The sequence below is a fragment of the Paroedura picta genome, chromosome 3, assembly GCF_049243985.1.
Source record: "Paroedura picta isolate Pp20150507F chromosome 3, Ppicta_v3.0, whole genome shotgun sequence".
NCBI lineage: Eukaryota > Metazoa > Chordata > Lepidosauria > Squamata > Gekkonidae > Paroedura > Paroedura picta.
This window is the reverse complement of record NC_135371.1, coordinates 115,608,653-115,629,482: the sequence shown is the minus strand read 5'-3', so window position 1 is coordinate 115,629,482 and position 20,830 is coordinate 115,608,653. Positions and strand designations below refer to the sequence as shown.

Below are 20,830 nucleotides of genomic sequence, written 5' to 3'. Positions count from 1 at the left end.
CAGTTTTTATGTCTCTAAGGATAAAATCATTAGAAAACAATAAAAGATACCTTTGTTGAATACATTTCTGGACAATGATATGTGCCAATTATTCTTCTGTCCTGTAAGTTAATAAAATCAAGACCAGTTTCCTTAGAGAAAAAGTAGCTGTTAGCTTTCATTTAAAATTAATGCACTATAGGATATGATTATTATAAATACTGCAATATAATTAAAAGCACAGGGCACTCTGAACCAACAATCAGCAGAAGTGTATCCTCATTTTGGAATTGCTGTTGTTGTCTTGGCCCTGACATTGTAGACAACATAAATTTGTGATGGAAATGTAGGGGGATTTTTTTTTCTCCCCCAACTGGTCATTATTGACCTAAAAAGAAATGATGACATGTAAAACTTATACTGGAATAAGTGGAAAATATGTGGATTTAGAACATGATGGGGAAGAGTAAAAAAAACAAAACCTTTGGTGCTAAAGGAATATCCAACCACAGATCAAATTGCCTAACGATGCAAAATGGATATTAAGTATACAATGGAGAAATTCCAAAGAGCAGAGAAGTAGGATGGACAAAGATGAGAAGGGGGGTGGGATAACAAAACCACACAAGTAGAGGATGAATGGCAAACTGTAAAATACTTAAACTCAGCAATTACTGGGGTGGTGTGATCACTCTAAATGATAACACGATAAATGACAAACATGGATTTCATGGTTACTCCTAATCAATCTGCAGAAAGTTGATCATGGAGCATGAGACCCTGCTGATCTTTCCAGCTCATAAGCCTGGCATACCAATAAAAACCAATCCTAGCCAAGGTCCAAAATGATGGCTTATCTAAAGGAAGAGTGTGTAACACATACAAAGTAATATTAACAGATAACAGACAAGAAAATTACTATTTTTGACTGAAAAAATATTATTTTTAACAGAGTTGCAGCAATATTTCCCTCTTTTAAAGATGCTTCTATGGGTCTGTTTATTCATATGACTTATTATCAGACATGCTTCATGTCAATGTAGTACAGAATTCCAGATGTATAGTTGTATTCCATTGCTTGTAAGCTGTTCTTAAAACATGGCTTCAAAAACAAAGCTGAAGATAGATATAGTAATGTTATCGGACTGAACTAAGGTGGAACAAAATGATGTAAGAACACTGACAGAAATTTAGGTAATATCTGTGGGATATTTTGAGTAGAAATATTAGCAGAGTTAATATATCAATGATGATATCAAGGCAGAGTTATAGTATAAAAAGCCTATTTTACTAGACTACCAGGGTACGGGAACTTGAAATAAAACAAGAAAATGAATAGCTTTATAAACGCATTGCTCATGCCGGAGCTTTTAAGTCCTAGCTGTTACATGGCTGAACTCCAATATGAAGAAGAAGAAGAAGAAGAAGAAGAAGAGTTGGTTCTTATATGCCGCTTTTCCCTACCAGAAGGATGCTCAAAGTGACTTACAGTCCCCTTCCTATTCCTCTCCCTGTGAGGTGGGTGAGGCTGAGAGACCTCTGATATCACTGCTCGGTCAGAACAGTTTTATCAGTGCCGTGGTGAGCCCAAGGTCACTCAGCTGGCTGCATGTGGGGGAGTGCAGAATCGAACCCAGCATGCCAGATTAGAAGTCCACACTCCTAACCACTACACCAAACTGGCTCTTTCTCCTGCCTAAAGTAGATCTCTTCTTCTGGGACAAAGGGTGGAAGTAGAAAAACTTTTTCTTCCATTTTCAGTTGTAGACATGAGAAGCAAGCACATAATCAATAGCCAGTAAACACTTTGCATACCAACGAACAAAACCCATGGCCCATTATTACCTTTTCCTGCTAGCAACTAGTGTCAATAAACATTTTCTGATATACAGCAGCTGACTATTGTTAAACAGACAAAGGCTAACAAGCCCCTTCTAAAGAGTTAGCTGCTGACTTCAAGCAATCCTTGCTCATCTCTAAGATTCACAAATCTCTTTCTGTCTAACGGTTTGCTCAGCAGCAATCATATTATTAATAGAACAATACACAACATCAATGAGTCCTTCTTTGAACTTCTCTCTAGCAATTGCAAATTTGATTGCAATGTGCCCTGACCTGTTCTTCATATTCTCACCTTTGATCATTGCAATACTGGCTGCATTATATTCATACATTATGATTGGCTTAGATTCATCAATGCTGAAGTCCTTCAGTATACCTATTATCCATTCAAGTTCATTGCAGTCATTGCAGGCTGCTATCTCTTCTGCTTCTGCAGTTGATCTAGCTATCAGATGCTGTCTCTTACTGGTCCAGCTGATCAGGTTTCCTCCAAAGAAGAATAAATATCCACTTGTAGATTTCTTGTCAAACTTGACTTCACGCCAGTTTGTGTCCATAAATCTCACTAGTTGTAGTTCTTTACATGGTGATATCTACAACTTTGTCAGCACTATTGTTGAGATATTTCACCATCCTTGTTACAACAGGATCAGGAGAGTTGACCTTTCTGCTCAAGACACCTACTGCGGCTGTAATGTCAGGTCTGGTAACATTACTCAGGTATAACAACTTTCCAATGGCTTCTCTGTATGACGTTGTTATCTAGTTGTTGTTCATCAGGTAAGGACATGCAAGCTGTATCTAATGGAGTGCCAACTCCTTTTTCATTCATGCCCATTGAATGAGCAAACTCCATTATTTCATATCTTTGGCTAAGTAGAAATCCACTATCTGTGGTCCATTCCACTTCTATTCCAAGGTAGGTACTTATGTCACCTAGTTGCTTGATTTCAACATATTTATTTAGATTTTCAACAATTTCTTTTGTTTCCTCTTTGTTTCTGCAACATAAAAGCAGATCATCAACAAAAACCAGTATATATTGATATTGTTCTTCATTAGTTTTGGAGAAGAGACAAGGTTTTGCTGCTCCTCATTTTAATCCTTGTACCTCGAGTATCTCATTCTAAGCTCTAGTTGTTTGCTTAAATATTGATGTCACGTTCACTTGCTTTACTGCTATCCTTCTTGATGCAGGTATGCAGAGCAGTGTTTTGACTGATGTGTAGTTGTAAAGAGAATGAAGCTCTTCTTCCCTTGCATCCAGCCATTTGTCCCTTTCACTCATTGGGATATTAATAGTCCGAGGTTGAAGGTTCACATTGATCTGGTGCTTTGACTTGACATTTGTGCCACTGGGCAGCACTGCCCCTTCCCCTGACTTGACATGTTGTGAGCAATTTTCATCCACAAACACAACATGTTTTATATCAACTTCATAACTCTAAATCCTTTGTTGTATGGATTGTAACCTACAAAAACTCCCAGCCCAGTTTTGGGATTCAATTTTCCATGCTTTTGCTTTGGCACATAAACATATACTTTAATGCCAAAAGTTTTCAAATATCCTAGGCTAGGTTTTCTGCCATTCAAGGCATCCTATGGCATTTTGCCAATCACCTTTGAGCGTGTTATATTGTACAAGTAAACTGCAGTATGGGCTGCTTCAGCCCAGCATTTATAAACCAAATGTGAACCTATTAGCATGTACCAGAGCTTTCCATCAAGCTTCAGTTAAATTTCTCTGCTGTCCCATTTAACTCTGGGGTGTATGGGTCTGTCTTCCCATATGAAATCCCTTCTTGTTCAAGGCAATTCTCAAATGCGGCATTGCAAAATTCAGATCCATTGTCTGTTATAAAAAATGCAGGAATTTTCAAAATTGTTCGTAATATAGTTCACATAAATCGTCAATTTGTACAAAGTTTGATCTTTTGATTTCAAGAATTATACACGTGCATATTTTGTTCAATTATCAATCACTGTGAGAATATATCTAGCATTTCCAGAAGATGCTGTGATTGGACCCATCAGGTCAGCATGGACCTTCTCTAGAGGCTCACATTCTTTGTTCCAAGAGTTCACTGTGTTGCTGCACATGGAGGGTCTTGTCCCCTTTGCTTTGAGACAAATTTCACAGCCATTCTTGGACATTTCACACTCTATAATCTTATAACCAACATCACACAAAGATTTCTTTAAAAGAGTCAAAGTTTCTATGGCCCATTCTTCTACGAAATCTATAAACACAGTCTCTATGCTTGTATTCACCCTTGTTTATATTAAGCAACCTTGGCTGATCACAGCTTTTCCTCTCAGCATTGAAAAAAATAAAGATCCCAGCTTTCTTTAGCTTTAAATGTCTCATCTACAATTGAATAATAAATCAACCGTTCATCTCCTTTTATTTGAAATTCAAATCCCTTTCTTGCAAGCCTTGATACAAATATCACATTTAATTTTGCTGAGAGTACATAGAATGAATCAGATATTGAATAATCCACAATATTGCCACTGATTCATGAGCCTTAAAAACTATAGTTCCTTTCCCTTCATCCTTTATTTTCTGATTAACCACAAAATATAGAGATTCAGAGTATTCCTCAAATGTACTAAACAGTCTTTTGTCATTTGCCAACACAATTTCTGATCCAGAATCCAAATACCACCTTAATCCACTTTCACAAACAGAGCTGTTCTTTTCACTTCCACACAACTGATTCACAGACAGAGTTAACACGTGCCCTTTTGTCTCTTGGTTCTTGTCAGCTTTCAGTGCATTACGTTCAGAAGAGCTACCTTGGCCATTAGAGTCTGATTGCTCTTTGTATTTCTATTTTAAATAACTTCTGAAAAAAATTTATGACCCAGTTTCTTACAATGGTAACAGACAACCTCTCTCTTATTTAGCTGCAAAACACGTGCTTTTAGATGCTTGAGTTTCCTCATCACATTTTCTGCAGATATTCAAAGTATATTCAATTGCTAATTTCTCCACATTAAATTGTGCATGCACCCTTCATAACTCTTTGATAGAGGGCAAGCATAACATTTATTATTAACTCATCTTTAAGATCATGCCCATTTTCCTTAAGACGGCCTGCATTTTCCAAAAGCAATTTTAAATGTTTACGTAAGTCTTGTCTCTCTCCAAGCCTTGTGGTCCAAAATTTTACATAGAGAAGTCTCTGGGACTTAGAATTTCTTTGATATCTTTCTGCTAGCTTATCCCACAATTCTTTGGCTGTTTTCACAGTTAGGTACATTCTTGTCTCAGAATCTTGCAAAGTCTTAGCAATTATGTTGAGAGCTACATAATTATCTGGTTTAAACTGTTTATATCCTTGGGCTGTCTAATCTGGGAAATCATTCTTCAAGGTGTAATCTAGACCTTGCATTCCCAAAGCATTTAAGACTTTAAATTTCCAGCAAATGTAAATAGAATTACTTAAATTGGTTAGAGATTGCATTGCAGAAGGAGTTAATTTAGGAATTGAATCCATCACTTCCTTGTTTCCTGCAGAAGTCAACGCATCTCCCTTGTTCTCTCCTATATCGGCTTGGCTGATGGCTTAGTTCCAAAGCTCCTGGAGATTATGCCACAAGTGCACAAGCTATGTTCCTTTTGCAAAAATTCAGCACGACTAGTTTATTGTTGCTCAGCTATCAAAGGGCGTTTCTGCAGCTCTTTGCTCCAGCTCAAAACACGTAACCTGTCTTTTTGAAAGAAAAAAAAAACATAACGATATCCAAAAAGAAAAATGCTTTTGCAAACAAAAATATTCCTACTCTGTTCTAGTCTTTAATTTACTGCCAAGTCTCATCAAAATCATGCACAGAAAAAACATCTGGCCGACCATAACCTTATATTGGATATTTTGTGTAAAAATATTAGCAGAATTAATATATCAATGATTATACCAGACAAGGCAATGTTATAGTACTAAACTCTCAGGGTAGGGGAACTTGGAAACAAAACAAGAAAATGCATAGTTTTATATAGCTCATGGTGGAGTTCTTGTTATAGCTGTTACATGGCTGAACTCCAAAATGGATCTCTCTCCTGCCTAAATCAGATCTCTTATTCTTCTTCTGGAACAAAGGGTGGATGTAGAAAAACTTTTCATCCATTTTTTGTTACAGATGTGAGAAGGAAGCAGTTAATCAATGCCCATTAAACACTTTGCATACCAATAAAGAAGCCCCATGACCCACAATTGTCTGTTCTAACTAGCAACGTGTGTCAATAAACATTATTTTTTCTGACAGACAGCAGCTGACTCTTGCTACACATACAAAGGCTGACATTATCCTCAGCCAAAGAATGCGTCAAAGACAGAAAGTATAGCTTTTCCATGCACTATATGCCTTGCAGGAGATATTACTAAATATTACAGGTAATATCCAGAAAGGCAGGTCATCTAACAAGTCACATGACTGCTGACATTAAACCTTTAAAAAACTTACTGAAATTATATATTTGGGAAATGTTGGGAATGAAAGAAAAATTCTGTGAACTTTTATACTGTTGCCACTCAACAACAAAAAAATGGAATCCTCTCAAAGGACTATGCCTTTCAACTATGCTGGAACAACAAATATTACATTGTGTGTGTTTGTGTTTTTTTTCTTGTTTGAAGCTTATAGACAGTTTACACACCGGAGGTTTCATGCTGGGCTGCGGACTGGAGTTTTAGTTTTGGAAGGTTGCCCCACCTCTTCCTGGACTCACACACGGGAGCATTTGGCCCACAGCACCTCATCTGCCCCCGATGTGTTCCATCCTGCATGGAAGCTGGGGCAGTGAAGTTCCCAGTGCATAAACAGTCATAGTGAATTTATAACTGATACTGAATCCTTCTTTCAGTCTTTGGTAATCCGGCATATAGTAAGTAGGTTACAACACCTTAATCAATTTTGTAGACATACATTTTCTAATACTTTTGATAAAATGGGTTCAACAAGTTTTTGCACAACCTTCCCACTAGAAAACAGGATGAATGTATACATTGCAGTGGAGGCTTCTTGCATACTACCTCCAGTCAGCTGAAACTATATTATTCTGTCCTCTTCTGCCTCTAGCCTAGAAAAAGAGTAGGGTTTTTAGATTCTGATTTTCACTACCGTAAGGAATCCCAAAGCAGCTTACAAACACATTTCCCTTCCTCTTCCCACAACAGACACCCTATGAGGTAGGTGGGGCTGAGAAAACTCTAAGAGAACAGCTCTAACAGGACTGTGACTAGCCCAAGGTCACCCAGTTGTAGAGGAGTGGGGGAATCAAACCTGTTCTCCAGATTAGAATCCACTGCTCTTTAATCACTATACCATCTCTTAGACCCATTATGCACGGGGGTTTTAGCGCACATTCGGGGTGGAATGGCGGTGACTAAAATCACTGATAACGCACGGAGCCGGCTGCAACCGGCCGCAGCGTCGGTGCATGCCGCCGAAAAAGCCGCGTCAGTGAAACGCGGAAGAAAGCGCAGCTTCCGGGTGACTGGGGCGCAACCAGAAGCGGCGCCCGGATCGCCGCGTGCATAATCGGTTACTCTGGGTTTTGCCACCGTCGCGCCCCGCCCCGTGCATAACCGGTATGCGTCGCGTCTTCCCCCTCCGCGTTTTCCATGTGACCCGAAATCGCCGTTTCGGCGGCCGTGCATAATGGGCCTTAGGGACACATCCCCGTGATATAATTCTATCCTATGCTATCTTCTGTTCTATAGGAACTTCTCAGTGTATCATAGGATCAAAACTATGCATCAGTGACTCCTGTTTCACTTGGCTTACAAAAACTGGCCCTTTTTCCTACTTGTATTTGGCTAGGGGATAAAAAAACAGCTCATAAATCCTAAGAATCATGAATAGAAATGCAACTTGTTGATCAGTTCTCCCTCTTTCACTTGCCTTCTTTGCACCTGCTCCCCAAGTCACATGAAAAAGGTCAGGGGATCCATGAGAACATCATGGAATATGTAATAGAGCATCTAGGAAACTGTAGAAACTACAGGCCTCCTACTTGCTTGAGCAGAAATATCTTCCACTTGTACAAGTATACGTTTGATTCAACTCAAGATGTCCTAAAAGTAGAATCTGGTACAGGCTGAGAAATGGCCAGGGCCCCCAGAAATTGAGCCCACGTGCTCCAGATCAAACTGAAAGGTAAAAGAGAGAAGCCAACAGAAACCACTGCTAATCTAAGATGGTCAGATATAGTTTTCCATGTGCTTACAAAATCCAGCAAGCAATACATTAAGATAAAGAGATCCACTTACAGTCAGAGCTGGGTTAGCTGACTCAATAACTAGGCAGATCCATATGTTACAGGCTTCAATACTATGCACACTTACCTGGGAGTGCAATCCCCATTATATGCAACAGACTTAATCCCATAGAGGATTTTCATAGATGGAAGAGATTCCTCCTGCCTGCTCCAGCCCCGAAATGCTGCTTTTAGGGGATAGGGGAACCCCTGGGAATTGTTGTGGGAGATCTGTAGTAGTGGTAGGAATTAGCAAAAATCATCCCCCCTTGCATGTGGAAATCCTCCATAGAATCCAAGTCAACTGGGCTTACTTTTGAGTAAACATACCTATGCCCAGATTGAAAAATCCTGGCAATGGAATCAGGAAATCTCTTAGTAGAAGTTGGTAGTAAATCTAATTTCAGTTACAACCCCTCCCTCAACCTACTAACTAGGGCAAAACAGAGTGTTTTCAATACTAGTGCTGTGTTCTCTCCCTTTCGGAAAATGATATATTGGGAAAGAAAGGGATGCACATTCCAGCTGCAGCAGTTGGAAAAGCCTTTTGATGCACAGAAAAGCCTTTGTTGAAAATAAAAGTAAAAACCAACTTTTTAAAAGTCTATACTTTACAAGGCATAAAATAAACAGCACTATATGAAAAAGACCCTCATCTGGCAACTGGCTTGGAGTAGGATAAACTATTGAAAGTTGGTGAGCCGGCAATTTTACCTATAAGGGAACTGAAATAGAGTTCAACTGTCCTTGAGCGGTACGCATGGAGTGAGAAGACAGCTCCAATACAGTGACAGGACTAGTCTTTATGTGGAATCCTATGGCAATGCAGAATCCCATGCTAATGGCCGTTAAGGCAGAAGAGTTTTTGGTTCCCCCATGTGTAATAAGATGGAGTAAATTGTTTCCTAAACATTGACGTGGGCAAGAGGAAGAGAAATCAAGCAACCACACCAATACGAACCAGCTAAGTACACATGGGCTGTATAATTGGGCTCAAACTATGACAACTATGTATGTAGCTTTGAAGAACTCTTAAACGGTTGCCCTTCTGCTATACTGCTTGACCTGTTGTGTGTTTTCTTTCTTTCTTTTTTTTTAACTGCTGCATCTGAAGGAAGTTGCTATTAAAAGACCTTAAATAAAAACCAGAATACTTTTAATGAAAGTTTCTGTCACCGTCAGAGTTAATTAGTTGGCTAAAAGCACTGGAGGATAGATTGCTAGATTATGTAAGAGAGCTGATACATTTTAAACAAGCAAAGACTGTATAAATTCTGCTTTTGTGCAAATTAAAGATGGCATTGTGAGTTCTCAACTATGGTCAGGAAGAATCTTACTAGAGCAGCGGCATTTTGTCTGATGTCAGCCAGAAAGCACTACAGATGGCATGCATATGTTACCTTGTGACCTTTTCTATAACAGCCCAAAGGCTAAGACTGACACCACCTCATTACAACCATAGCAAATACTTACATAATGCCAATGGAGAAATCACAAACAATGCCTTGTGTATTGCTGGTTCGCAGCAGCAATGCAGTTAAATTTGCTTTTAAAAATGTTTTAGCACTACATTAATGCAATTTTAATGAAAAATATGGACAGAAGTGGTTTTGGATAGCAAAGTACTTTTACTATTATTGTCTTTTTACTTTCAAGATCTAGATTTTAACTTCTCTCAGAACTCTAGCACCATAACTTGGTTACCATGGTGAAAAATCAGGTTCACTTAACAATGTCCAAGTTGTAGAATTCCTTAAACATTGAGAATTATTCTGGACTAGTTTCAAAGCCCCTTTATAAAAAGGGGTTTTGAAAGGGGAGAAGGCGTCAGACCGGCAGGGAGGGAACCCCCAGCAGCCGCGCTTCGCGCGACTGCTAGGGGTTCCCTCGGGCGGCGGTCTGACGCTGCACGAGGCGCTTCGCGCCTCCCGCAGCGTCAGACCGGCAGGGAGGGAACCCCCAGCAGCCGCGCTTTGCGCGACTGCTGGGGGTTCCCTCCCTGCCGGTCTGACGCTGCGGGAGGCGCGGTCTGACGTGGCGAGAGGCGCTTCGCGCCTCTCGCCGCGTCAGTCCGGGAGCAACTGCGAGCCGCGCTGCGCGCGGCTCGCAGTTGCTCAGGCTGGGAATCGGAGGGACCAATCGGCAGGCGCGATTGTCTGTCGTGAGGAAGGGTCCAACCCGGACCCTTCCTCATCACGGACAAAGCCCACCTCTAGGGGTCTTAACGAATTATACAGTCCGTGGCGCCCATGGCGCCACGGGCTGTTTAAAGATAGATGAAAAGGTGAGTGGTGATTGGGGCTATGGTATGGAATGTTGAAGGATAATTACATCAGTGAGCCTTGACTTTGTGTTTTACTTCGCCCTAATCCCTGCTTTAAAATTATACCTAACCTTATTACTGAATTCAACAGAAGCAGCTTCTTCAGAAATATATTCCAAAGTACAAATAAAGAATTACATTTCCCCATGAACAATTTACAATATGTGTTGCACCTCTGCGTCCTTCTTTACAATATCCCTCCCACTTTCTGACGGGGATAAAAGGATTCTAAGATCTCCACTCTTACTCGTATCTGACAAAGGGAACCATGACTCTCAAAAGCTTATACCCCCCAAATCTTGTTGGCCTCCAAGTTGCTACTGGACTTGGATCTTACTATTCTATTGAGTGCAGACCAGCACAACTACCCTTTGGAAGTAGCCATCGTTAGTCTTTTTCTTGAACAGTTTCCTCTTCAGTAAAATTCATTATTTCTTCTATTCAAATTATCATCATTTAGATCAGTGGTCCCCAACCTTTTTATCACCGGGGTCCACTCAATGCCGGGGACCACTCACCAGGGACCACTCAACACCTTTTACTGAGGCCCGGAGGGGGGGGTAGTTTACTCCTCTACTCTCAACCACTGCCCTAGTGCTCTCTGATCGCTATGGTAATGTTTAAACATCCCTTAAAAATAAGATACAGACACGCCACAACAATGAAGTGTGTTGTAAAGGGGGGGGATGAAGTAAAGGGCCGGGGGGGGGGGAGAAGGCGTCCTTCGGGGCCCACCTCCAATTAGTCGAGGGACCACATGTGGTCCGCAGCCCACAGGTTGGGGATCGCTAATTTAGATGACACCCCAGTTGCTGTTAACATTGATTTTTTTTCCTGCATGGCCTTGTTTGTGAATGCCTGTCGCATTTCCATAATTCCATGGTATTCCCTCTTAGCTGCCGTCATTTCAAAGCCATTCCAGAGAATGCAAGGGGAAGGTGAGAAGGTCGATATAGATATCTGTCCCAAACAGATATGGAGAAAACTGACAAAGGCAGTCACTGTACAGCAGACTACAGTTACCAGAGTAGAGCTTTGTCATTTGTCCTCTGACTTTTTCTTTTCTGCTTTGAACAGAAGGAAAGTACACATGTCTCAAACAGATATATAAATGTATATTTTCCAGCTTGCCCTTTTCTTTGGTGGACAAAAACCAGGTAGACTTTCCAAGGCAATTCTCTTTCTGTTGCCTAGCTACTGAACAATAATCAGACCCCCTAAAGCTGTATATATAGAAAAGGGCTTGTAGCATAGCTAAGAAGTTATTGATAGAGGTTTGCATGGAATAAGAGAAAAATTCTGCTCATTGAAAATCCGAAAATCCAAAGCAAAGCTAATCCAAGATGGTATAGTAACCAATTAGTGTGATGGGAGATACAAAGTAAGTTTTTAAGATGGTTGAGGGTATGGAAATATATTACTTTTTTCCCAAACAACTAGGAAGCCAGGAATAGAAGTAAAAACTTGACTGTAAAACTGTGTTGAACAAGCAAATGCATGCAAGCACTCACGCACGCACGCACGCAAGCAAGCACACACACACACACACACACACACACACACAGCCTATTATAAATCTAAAAAATAGAAAAGCACACCCCCAAAAAACTTTTTAATCACTGAGCACTCTTCATAAAGCTATGGAAAATCTAACAATGTAGTGTCTAGATGGAGCCATTTTTCTTTCTAAATTTTAGAAATAAGCTATTGTGTCTTTTTTGAATCCTCAATAGTCAGTGATTGCATAATTTTTAAACAAAGGATGATTCAGAGAAAAATAGAGAAAAACACTATATCAGCACGGGAATTTTGACATTGCAATACATATAATTACTTATCTGTTAGTTTCTTTTCAACTAAATATTCAATGTGACTTACAATATAATGAATGATGAGAATGAAGTGGGCATTTTAGCTGGGTTTTAGTAAAGCATTTCATACAGTACTATACAATATCTTATGGTTAGAAAGCCAACATAAGATGTTTGGGACAGTTAGTACAATCAAATGTATCAAAAACTGGCTATCTAACCGTATTAAGAGAGTAATCGTAAGTGGCAGTCCATCTAGTTGGGGAGAGATTTCCAGTGGGATCCAGGGATCGCAATTCGGTCCCATTTTGTTTTATATCTTTATAAAAGATCTGGAAGACAAAGTAGAGAATACGCTAAATAAGTCTTTTAGCTTCTACTGATTAGGGAATGGTGATCAGAGCTAGAACTAACATAGTAACCCTATATGCCTCTTTGAAATTTGTTGATTAGATTTTATAGACTATTATTTCTAAATAAGCAGAGAGAGACAGAAGGAAATAACAGAATATAGGACATTCAGTGGAGAACCCCCCCCCCTCCAAAAAACACACATCAGAAGATGGATTTGCTATGTCAAACATCTGAAATGTTTTATGTATTTGGACATTCCTGCATCATGCAAAAAAAGTAATTATCACCCAGAAAGAAAGATGAGGAAACATCCCATACATGAGGATATACTGTAAGAACTAAATGCACAAGAGTTTGAGGCAAATAAAGAGAGCAACAAACGGTATGACAGTATACTAACATGGAGGTATGTGACAAAGTGGGAACTACAAAGGCTGATGGAATAAATAAATGACATTTCAAAACATTAAAAAAACAGACAACAATGATAATAGCACTTGGCACTAATCTCCTAGCGCATATGTCCAATGCTTGCACTGACAACTGGACATTTAAAACAACATATAGGCAATTCATGAAAATGTCAGGATAGAGCAGCTGTTGCACATGAAGAATATTAGGATTAAAATTCAGAATGTAAAATATAATTTGATTTAACTTTAAGAAGAAGATTTGTTTTTTATACCCTGCTTTTCACTACCTGAAGGTGTCTCATAGCATCTTACAATCACCTTCCCTTCCTCTTTCCATAATAGATGCCCTGTGAGGGAGGTGGAGCTGAGACAGCTCTGACAGGACTGATCTGTAAGAACAACTCTAACAGGACTATGACAAGTTCAAGGTCATTCAGCTGGCTGCATGTGGAAGAGCAGGGAAATAAAATCTGGCTTGCCAGATTACAAGCCACCGCTCTTAACCACTACACCAAAATACGCTTAATCACTATACCATGTTGTATTCTGAACTATGTTTCTGCTCTAAAATCAAATTGCAAAGTATTAGGGTAGAAAAGTTCCCACAAAACCAAAAATGTTTTGTGGTGGCAGAAGCCACTGTGTTTAGCAATACTAACACTAATACTAGCTCTTGAACACACACTTGGACATGAGGCAGAATGTTTGTTTTTGCATAGATTCACCCCTCCTATTTTACATATTGAATATGTAATAATTAAAGAAAGCAATAATTTAAAAAAATTGAAACAACAAAAGCTATGTTTGGATCCTAAGATTAGATAACATTTGATTTTAAAAGGAAACATCCAACAAACAACTACAAATAATAATTTCTATTGCTTTTGTATCTCGGAGTATTATTATACCTTCACCCTTTGAGGTGTTTTATATCATACATTTTATATCATACATTGTGATAAGGTCCTGACCTGATGGCCCAGGCTAGCATGATCTTGAAAGAGTAATCAGGATCAGCCCTGATTGGTACTTGGAGGGAAGACCAAGGAAGTCCAGGGTTACTATGCAGAGACTAGCAATGGGAAACCTCTGTTTGTCTCATGTAAGGCTGCCAGCTCTGGGTTGGGAAATACCTGTAAATTTTGGGGATGAAGCCTGAGGAAGGTGAGTTTGGGAAGGAGAGGGACTCCTATACAGTATAGAGTCTACCCTCCATTTTTTCCAGGTGGAGGTTGGCAACTCTACTTTCATGTCTGGTAAACTCCATGGGTTGCAATATGTCAGCTGTGACTTGAAGATACTTTCCACTACCACCAATAGAAATATCCTTAAGGGTATCAGGAATGGTCTCCAGGTTTTCATGAAAGGCATCTAGAGCAGTGGTCCCCAACCTTTTTATCACCGGGGACCGGTCAATGCTTGACAATTTCACTGAGGCCCGGGGGGGGGTAGTCTTTTGCTGAGGGACGTCGCCGCCGCCTGAGCCCCTGCTCCACTTGCTTTCCCGCTGGTGCCCCTGACTTCCTGCCGCCCACTGGGGGGTGCTGCCAGCAGCAGCTGCGCAGTGCCACGCCGAGGGGGAGCCCCAGCCATGGCAGCCTCTGGAGAGCACCAAAGGTGAGTCGGTGGCAGAGTGGCAGGGCAGCCCGCAAGGCAACAGCTGGGGAGGAGGATGAGGAGGAGCCGCGGCCTGGTACCAACTAATCCACGGACTGGTCCCGGTCTCCAGACCGGGGGTTGGGGACAGCTGATCTAGAGCACATTAACTGGCTCCCTGGATCAGCAGTTCAATAAACTGATTAGGTATTTGTTTATGAAAATATGTAAACATATTATGGCTGTTTTCTACCCCAGGTGCTTTTCTGTTTGCACAAAGCAAGCTAAGTGGTAACTGGCTACACTTTAGGGACATTGTTCACAGATGACAATGCCCTAAGGTGCCACATCTGTATGTATTCTGCCAATGTAGTTTTAGTACATGATTAAATGAATTAGATGCATGGTCAAATAAATACATTCAAAGCTCACATATGTGAAGAATGGAAATCTCAAACCATATGAGATAATTGGAAAGAGCAGATTGTGACCAGAATGTAGAACAAATGGATTTTGCAGCACACTTGAATTATAAACAAATATTTGATGGATATGTTTTATCCTTCCTCCATGTAAATGTAGGGCAAACTCTCTACCATGTTTTTCTTAGTAGGTGTTTGTATACAATGACATTAGCAAGTGATTATTTCTTTCTCGTTCTTTCTTCATTGTGTATTTTGTACACCACCTGTAGAGCTTATATTGTCTACTAATTTTCTGGTTGTCCTAGTTAGGGATGGACTTGAACTGGTTCACAACCTTAACATGGCAATGAATTTGGCCAGTTTGTCCCCCCCCCCCCCCCCCCCGCTTAAGTCAAGTTTGGAGGAGGCACCTTCCCCAAACAATTATTGGACTGGCTCATTTGGCTGAGGGTTCAGGACATTTAAACTTAGCAACTGAGCAGGGCAGCTCCTCAGCCGTTAGTTTGAAATGGCTCTGAGCCACTTAAATCTCCAATTTTGCAAAATTGGCCACTATAACGGCTGCCAAGCCTGCTAGCTATTTTAGCTTGATAGCAAAGACTGTGCACCTCTCCGCTGCCAGGCTAAAAAGACTACAAGCAATTTCAGTGTGTCACATTACTTCCCTCACTTTGGTAGAGGGGGGAATGAACTGCCATGCTGAAAAGGCTTGCAGCTGACTTGGCTGAGACAGCTGCAAACCCAAGTAAGTAAGGCAAACATTATTTTTGGATTACTTCTCTTCAAATACACTGCTACAGTATATACTGTAAACATCTCCAAACATAATGCTGGAATTTGATGTGGTATTTCTGTACAAAATATATTCCAGCTAATACACTTTGTAATAAAAAGTCACTTTTAACATATCCAGTAAACATATCCCCACACAAATCTTTAATTTGATAAAAAAAATAGTTGGCTTACCTGTAACTGTTGTTCATTGACATGTTCTGTGCAGACACACATTAGGCCTGGGGCTGGGCCTGGACAGGTCAGTCATGGTCATTTTCTTTTCTAGCTTAAACAAAGCTCCTATAATGGGTGTGCTCTGCCCATGTGTGTGCTAGTTTCCACACCATGCACCATATGCCCAATGGGCAGGACACCCCCTCTTCCCTCAGTTCCCCTATGTCACCACGAGCCCCTTTAAAATGGGGTTCTTTAATCTTGTACACTGGTTTTTGCAGCTTCCACCATGTATTCTATGGGTGGGACAATCCCTTCTTCCTCAGTTCCCCTACACCACCATGAGCCCCTTTACCTACCCACCTGTAATGGTGGAGGCTTGAACCTCTTGCTTAAAATAAAAAAGAAGAGTTGGTATTTATACCCTGCTTTTCACTACCAGATGAAGTCTCAAAGCAGCTCCCTCTTTCCCCCTCACCACAACTGACACCCTATGAAGTAGATGAGGCTGAGAGAAGTCTGACAGTGCTTCTCTGTGAGAACAGAAATATTAGGACTGTGACTAGCCCAAGGTCACTCAGCTGCCTGCCTGTGGAGGAGCAGGGAATCAAACCTGGCTTGCCAGATTATAAACCATTGCTCTTAAACACTCCACCAAGCTGGCTCTTGCAGAACAGCTTTTTCCACAACTTCCTTTCCTTGCTTGCTGTTCCAGTGCATAATGCTTGACAAGTCTCCTCTCTTGACAAGGCTACAACTCTGCAAATATCAAATTATGGAGCCTTTCCATGCAATGCAGCAGAGGCCGCTATGGACCACATGGAATGTGCCTTCAAATTGACGGGGCACTGTTTCCTAGCAGCATCATAACAGGAATGAACTGCAGTCATTATCCACCTGGCAATGGACGGGGAGGGAGCTGCTTTCCCTTTCTTTGGGCCCCAAGAACAAATAAACAACTTTTTGTCCTTTCAAAACTGTTGTCCTCTCAAAGTAATAAAGCACACCTCTCTTGATATCTAGAGTGGAGCTTTCTTGGTCTGAGTAGTCAAAGAGGGAAAAACCACAGGAAATACCACTGCCTGAGCTAGGTGAAAACTTAATACCACCTCAGTTAGAAAGCCAGGGCTAGGATGTAAGGCCAATTACTGTTAAAGACCTTCAGGAGTGTAGGGTCTATCCGTAAGGAGGCAAATTCAGTCACATGCCCGGTAGCGGTAATTGCCATCAGAAAAAGAAACACTGGTTTACTTGAAGGTTCCTTCTCTTCAGTGGGGCAAAGTTTTTCAAGACTGGTTAGGGCATGCTCCACTTGGTCCAGGCAGGTTTATGCAAATTAATGTGTCTTTCCAGGATCATGGCAGGCTGACCCATCCAGGCATAGAATAGCCCAGCTCCATAATAACTTACTAAGATTTCAGAAATATTAACACATCTGCCAAAAATTACATTCTCTGCTTCCAGAGCTTCAATTTTATAGTGACAAATTAAGGTTATCAAGGAGGACCAAGTAGATGTCCTGCAAATTTCTTCAATCAAAGACCTGGATCTGAATGCTGCGTATAGAATGGGATGTACTTTTATTGGGCTGTCTCAACCCCTGTGACTCATAAACCTATCTAATACACAATCTAATCCAGTTTGCAATTGTGGACTCTGACACCTTGCTTCCCAAGTTTATTGTACAGCTTAAGTGGATATATTTTATGCTTTCATGCCTACTTTTCAAAAGCTAGCCATGTATAATGATAAATTATTCTGGTTGCTGGGAGCCTGGCTTGGAACATCACATCCACAATTTCTCTAGGGATACCTGACTGAACTCTATTTCCATGCCATTTAAGCCATTAAGGATCTGGGTGCCAAATCAGACTTTGTCAAAAGGTCTGGTATTACAGGATCCTCTGCCCTTAGTTGTACCAGGTCCAAAAACCAAGGCCTTCTCGGCTAATATGGCACAAACAGATCTGCTTCTGTTCTTTGCATTTTGGCTAACATCTTGCTCAGTAGATGAGTTGGGGGGAAATCATACAGGAGTCTGGGTGGCCAGTCCTGAAGTAGTACATCCATTCCTACTGCCTTCTTGTTCTTGAATCTGGACATGAACCTGTCCACTTTCTGATTCTTGGCCATCACAAATACGTACATCATGGGCTTTCCAAACCTTGACACTAGTTGTTGGAAGATCTGTTTGTTGAGTGATCACTCCACAGGGTCCTTTCGACGTAACTGGCTGGCTCTCACATTCTGAACTCCCTGAAGATGTTGTGCTTTCAGACCTAGCAGATTTTGCTCTGCCCACTGACAAATCTTTTCTGCCTCTTTGTGTAAGGTTAACACTTTGGTGCTTCCCTGCCAATTTATGTGGGCATTTGCTGTGAAATTGTTCTTATCAAGACATATTTTTCCACACTACATCCTTGAATGCCCCTAGCGCTAACTTGATAGCTCTTAATTTTAGAAGACTCATACTGTAAGTTGATTCTGTCCTTAACCATCTTCCCTGTGTTATCCAATTGAGGCAATGTGCCCCTACCCCCATCCTTATAGACTCACATCTGTTGGAATAATAACTTGTATTGGTTGAGAAAATAGTATCCCTTGAGTTAGAGTCACCTCCGAGTACCACTACTTCAGACCCCTCTTTAGTTTGTGTCTCTTTCCAGCAATGCCTTTTTGCAGGAGGAGCAGTGTCAACTTAATGGTTTCAGATGGTAACATTTCTATTGCGGCAATAAGAAGAAAGTTCAGCTAGAATCATCAGGTTGACTTGGCTTGTTTCCTGAACATTCCATACCAAGTTCCATACCTTTGAGACTCTGTCTGGAGTTAGGTGCACTTTTGATTGCATTATATTTATCACTGCCCCTAAATCAATTAGCTCCCTGGAAGGAGTTAGTTGGCTATTCTGAAGATTTATCCAAAAATGTTCTTGTAGTAGGCCCACAGTTATGGTCACAATGTCCTTTATAAATCCTTTCCCTTCATCAAAATGTTGTTGAAGTAAGGGTACGCATGCATTACTCTCTGTCTGAGTGCCACCACCAAGTGATGAAGAAAGGCCAAATGGTAAGGATCTATATTGATTATGCCTACCCCTGAATGAAAACCTGAGGCATTGTCTTCAGGTGACATGGATCGGTATATGTAGACTTCTTTTAGGTCTGGAGAAGCTATATAATTGCTCTTTTGAAGGGCTTGTAATGGAGTGAAGTGACTCCTTCCCAAAGGTGGGGTATTTTAAGTTTAATAGAGCCCTCCAGTCCCTTGACTTCTTGGGTACTCTAAAAAGGATCCAATATAGGCATATGAATATCTGTGTACTAGGAACTTCTTCTATGGCACCTAAGTCCAGTAAGGGTTGGATCGCTTCCTGGACTAGAAGTGCTTTGGTAGAGTGATTGGGTACCATAAACAAAACAAACTGTGTGGGGGCAACTGTATAAATTCTATTTTGTATCCATATTACAGGATTACAAGGACCACTGGTCTGTGATTGACTGCTTCCAGATATGAAAAAAGTTCTGGAGTTGACCCCCAATTTTGGCACCATTTTGCATTTTCTGGGGGGAACTGAACACCAGTTGATATGCTTATTTGGTTGGAACTGCCTTTTTTGGTACTTGGATTGGTATGGAAAGGAATGACCCCCTATGAAACGATCTCTGTGAACACCCTGGGATTTCTATGAGTGAAAGAATGGATAAGTCTTGGCTTTAAAGGCATTGTCATTTGGCATTGAGGTAGAAGGCATAGCTTTCTTCTTTTCTCATGTCTCCATGAGAACCTTGTCCAGAGCTCCTTCTTCAAAGAGCAGTATCTGAAGACCTTCACATAGCTGGGTTAGACTTTGAAAGGGTATCTACTTTCCAAGTTTCATCTGTTCACAATATTTGCTGCTTCTGCTCTGGCTGAAAACTGCAGCGTACCTTGGGATGTGTCTGCTACAAAATGACAGGCTTTCTTGATGTTAACAGAGAACATCTTAATACTAATGGATCTGGCTCGCTATCTTATAACAGGTCATTTGCCCACACTACTGCTGCCCTAGCGAAATTTGATAACACAGCATCTGCTCCAATGGCTAACAGATTAGCTTTGTGTGCCTTTTAAAAAACTGTCTCGTTTTTCCTATCAACAAGATCCTTCAAAACATTATCTCCATCCATCGGCAGTACTGCCCCAGAGAACATAGCCACATGGTGTCCTCGGCGTGCATATAAAACTTTTTTGCAACTGAGTTCAGGGACATTCCACCCTTTGGTACTGCCCTCATCATGTCCTCAAATGCTTCAACAAAGGGGAAGACTGTAAGCTTTTTTCATTGTTTTTTAAAAAAAACATCTAGTTGGCTGATCTATTTGGTTTGTCAGAGGCAGAACTTGCCACAGCTTCAACCTCATAGTTAAAACTTGTGGCTTCCTTTAAAAGTCTCTGAAAATGTTCTGCCTGAAACAGCCTGTTAGAAGCTTCCTTAGCATTGGATGTCTATGTAGGCTCCCTCATGGCAAATTGTTGCACAGCTGGGTAAACCCATAGGTCAAACACTTTCTCAATGTATATCGGATTGATTGACCACTCAAAATTGATGGTATAAACCCTGTTCAGCATATCTGTAACATCCTTGACCTGGAAGTTACAACTGGTACAAAATGTGACAGCAAAGGTTCTCATGGAAACATCTTGGAGGACGCATATTCAGCTAGTGCTGAAACAGCTGCAATGGCTACTGCTGGTGTTCCAGATCAAGTTCAAAGTTTTGGTATTGATCTTCAAGGCTGTTCGTGGTCTGGGACTGGCATATCTGAGAAACTGTCTATCTTCTTAGGCTCCCCACAGATCACCTTGCTCTATGGGAACTAATCAATTGGTGATCC

The 20,830-nt window shown here is 40.9% G+C and overlaps 1 protein-coding gene across 5 annotated transcripts in view; it reads right to left on the bottom strand.

The window, feature by feature from the left end:
• GABRB2 (gamma-aminobutyric acid type A receptor subunit beta2) overlaps positions 1-20,830 on the bottom strand; it is a 190,677-nt gene that overhangs the window by 11,613 nt on the left and 158,234 nt on the right. For 2 of the 5 annotated variants that reach the window (XM_077327209.1, XM_077327212.1), the window contains 2 exons: positions 12,439-12,549; positions 51-101 (listed from right to left, as the gene is read on the bottom strand). The exons of 1 other annotated variant lie outside the window; for it this stretch is intronic. In XM_077327209.1, coding sequence (XP_077183324.1) covers positions 51-101; positions 12,439-12,549 — 162 coding nt within the window. The remainder of the gene's footprint in view (positions 1-50; positions 102-12,438; positions 12,550-20,830) is intronic. 2 more of the 5 variants (XM_077327211.1, XM_077327210.1) reach the window with 2 other exon arrangements.